Source organism: Cicer arietinum, chromosome 3, assembly GCF_000331145.2.
Source record: "Cicer arietinum cultivar CDC Frontier isolate Library 1 chromosome 3, Cicar.CDCFrontier_v2.0, whole genome shotgun sequence".
Taxonomy (NCBI): Eukaryota; Viridiplantae; Streptophyta; class Magnoliopsida; order Fabales; family Fabaceae; genus Cicer; species Cicer arietinum.
Genome location: NC_021162.2, coordinates 70,430,191 through 70,433,656, shown reverse-complemented (window position 1 = coordinate 70,433,656; position 3,466 = coordinate 70,430,191). Strand labels below are relative to the sequence as shown.

Sequence of the window (3,466 nt, the reverse complement as noted above, 5' to 3'; positions counted from 1 at the left end):
TGCCAATTACATACAGGCCAGAATAATGCAAACAATGATTGGCAAATGTCCCCGGAGAATCTCCAAGTCTCTCAACATTGCTTCCATACAGCACACAAGGAGCCACACTACCAAGAAGACCTAGCATGTAACAAGTTCAAACATAAGAAAAATGGACAAATGTTTTAGAGAACAACATGGAAAACATGTCAAATGAAGCGAAAGGTTCAACATCCACGACCACTTTTGCTTCGTAACAACAATAGCACCTGTTTTATTTTCTTTTATCAATTTCCCCAATAAAATACAAAAACAACCAATGTAATTTTGATATAATAAAATCGTTTGGTTTAGGTTTAGGGTCCAAGGGATTCAACTTAACAAACAACTCATAGCTGACCTTTTTTCAGCTGAATTAACTTTAAGACATAATTTTTGAATTATTGTCCTAGAAAAGGGACGAGTTGTTCTATGTGAAAAATTGAACCCTAAAATTCTCTCACAACCCCCAATTTTAAAGGACGCCAAAATCAAGTAACAGAATTATTCAATTATCAATATAAACAAAATAAAATAGAGTAGCCTGATTAAAGAAATTGAACGATCAATCAGATAAACGGTGAAAAATATCGGAAACGGAATTAAAAAGAGACTTACAAACTTCAAGATCGCTGCTGCAAAAGTGATCGGTTTGGCCGAGACAAGCGCAGACACTGGAATTCCAAGGTGAACGGGGAATGGGCTGGCCCATGACGCTTCCATGGGGAAGTGGAAGCCCATCGGCGGTCCATCCGAAATGAAGGTCTTGGTGCGTTGGTTCATGTTTGGATTGGTGTTGGTGGAGAAGAGGATTAGCCTCCTCCTCCTCCTCCTCGTGATTAAGTTTCTTATTATCGGCCATTGATTGGATTGAATGAATGAATATTGAGAGATGTCGGTGGAAACAATGAAAGATTGTTCCTCGCGTCGGTCTTCTCCTTTTATGCAATGCTTAATTACGTAATAGTAGTTCTAATTTAGTAATTAACTAATCTTCTTCTTCTTTAGATCCCGTAAGTAAAGTCAACACCTTCCTCCTTAAGATATCGTTTCCACATTTTTAGAACAAAAAACACGCCCATAAATCACACTCATTCAAATTATTATACTGCCCAACAATTTAACCATATTTCCTATTTCCTTTATATATGCATTCAAATTTCATCATTGTCTTTTATAGAAAAAGAATTAGTTACGCTAAATAGTATTTTTAGGTAAAATTAAATTAGAAATTTTGCATTAAAAAAATAAAGACATTTGTTGGTATTTTTCAAAAAAATTATCATTATCTTTTTTGGTCTTTTAAGTCTACAAATATCATAGGTCAATTTAGTTTAAGGATGGGGAAGAATAGTTGGAATGGTGGAGGAGGAAAAATAAATAGAAATGTGTTTGATTAAAAAACAGTTGAAGAAATGAGATTTTAATTAAACGTGTATTTAATTTAAGAGAAAATATTTTAAATAATTTTTAAATGTTTTATGTCATTTTTTCCCTTTCCTCTAAATTCTTACAAATTAGAAAAGATAAAATAAAGTTTATGATGAATTTTGCTCACTTTTATCAACCATGTGAATTATATAAAAATCAAAACATGAAATTCAACATTTCAACAACAATTAAAAAATGAGTTGTTGTAAATAAAAAAAATCGTCATAAATTCGCTAAAAATAAATGACTTGTTCGTATAATGAAAACTAGATAAAATATTAAAAGTGTAATTTAGTCAACAACAAAAAATTACAATGTCATAGTATTTGTATTATTAGTTTGAAAATTATTCGTACATTTGAGATTAGTAATTTTATTATTGATATTCATACATGTTGGATACTTTAATATTTATATCAATCAAATTATTAAAATAAATCAATAAATAATAAAATATAATTGTTATGATTATGATTCAATGAAAAATGATTAAAATATCCTTAAATATGAACCATAAAATATTACAAATAAAAATATTTACTAACTCAAATATTTTTAGACAATGTACATCTTTAGGTGAATTTTTTATATTTGTTATAAATAAAAAATTAGATTATTTGTAATTTCTGAAAGTTTGGTTCAGTTTTTGAATTTACGAACAATACATTTATTTGTAGTGGATTTATTTATTTACAATAATTTATTTTTAAATCTTATTAGAATGATTAATTTTTTATTTTAATTTTTCTCTAATTCACATGGTCGACGATTTTAGTTTTTCTATTAGAATTACAAATTTTTTAAAAGATAAAAGTGTATTTAAATAATAAAAATTGAATCTAAACGAAAAATAATTAAAACTGAGAAGGTCATAAAATATATTTTTCCAAAATTTAAATAATCAATTAAATAAAATCGTTCAATTTTATAATTTATCACATTATGCATACATCAATCTAGTAATCATAATATGAATGGAAAATGACACTTTTGAAATAGATAATAACAAAAAGCTAAGGTAGTAAACAAAATGTCACTAAAGAGTAAAGACATATTCCAAAAGTGAAATTTAATTTAATTTTTGTAAATTGCGCATTACATTATTGTTTAGTTTCGATGTCCACCTCATTTAAGGCATTTGATTCTCCTTTTAGGCCCAACCTCTTTTCTTCCTCCTTAGCCTCTCTATCTTTTTCGATTATGTTTCCGCCTCAATGTTTCGTTAATCTTAACTAATCATTTTAATGTAACCAACAATTTCATACCAGCTATTTAACATTCTAACCGACTTTAGACCCCATTAATGTTATTAAAATCCTTAGCCACACACCACACTAATCATCAAACATAATTGTTACACACGGTTCATTTCTTAAACTTGCATGCATCACCACACATTCTCAATTACACACATGCTTTTTTTTTCTTAAATAAAGATCTGTGTCTCTGCAAATATTTATACCTAATTCAGTTCTAATCCTTCAAAAAACTACTGTTGATTTAAGTTCCTAAAACATATGAAAAGTCACTTTTAGCCTTCCATGTTTTGGTTTTGTAGTCCTTTTAATATTGGTCCACATATGTTAAAATTAATCCATATAGTGTATGAAGTATAGTAATTTTATTCACTATAATAAGGACTATGGACTAATTTTAACATACACTAACATTAAAGTGAATAAAACAAATATAACGAAGACTAAAAATAAATTTATCTATGTTTGAGGATGAACAATAAATAGTTTTTATTTACAAGAATTAAAGCTAAAAAAAAAAGTATGTATTATAGATTAAAAAAGTAGCCTATGCAAAAGATCGTGATATTTGATTCCAATTTCCGTTAAGGTATCCCGGTAAAAATAAAAATTACAGAATGGAATCTTAGTTCACTTGCAAAGCTTATCATCCTTGGACTTTCTTAACCTGCAACACCGAAAGCAATATTAACAATAAATTATTATTACATAATAAATAAATGAAAAAAAAAAATTCTCCCTGAAAACTAAATATATGTATA

General features: G+C 27.9%; 2 protein-coding genes across 2 annotated transcripts in view; both read right to left on the bottom strand.

The window, feature by feature from the left end:
- Positions 1-1,055, bottom strand: part of LOC101489601 (cell number regulator 8) — a 3,349-nt gene extending 2,294 nt beyond the window's left edge. The window contains exons 1-2 of the mRNA XM_073366213.1: positions 637-1,055; positions 3-120 (exon numbers count right to left, since the gene is read on the bottom strand). Coding sequence (XP_073222314.1) covers positions 3-120; positions 637-880 — 362 coding nt within the window. The 5' untranslated portion in view covers positions 881-1,055. The remainder of the gene's footprint in view (positions 1-2; positions 121-636) is intronic.
- Positions 1,056-2,784: 1,729 nt separating this feature from the next.
- The window catches only part of LOC101489279 (uncharacterized), a 2,840-nt gene continuing 2,158 nt past the window's right edge, over positions 2,785-3,466 (bottom strand). Inside the window, exon 3 of the mRNA XM_004493899.4 lies at positions 2,785-3,372. Within this exon, the coding sequence (XP_004493956.1) occupies positions 3,352-3,372 (21 nt within the window). The 3' untranslated portion in view covers positions 2,785-3,351. The remainder of the gene's footprint in view (positions 3,373-3,466) is intronic.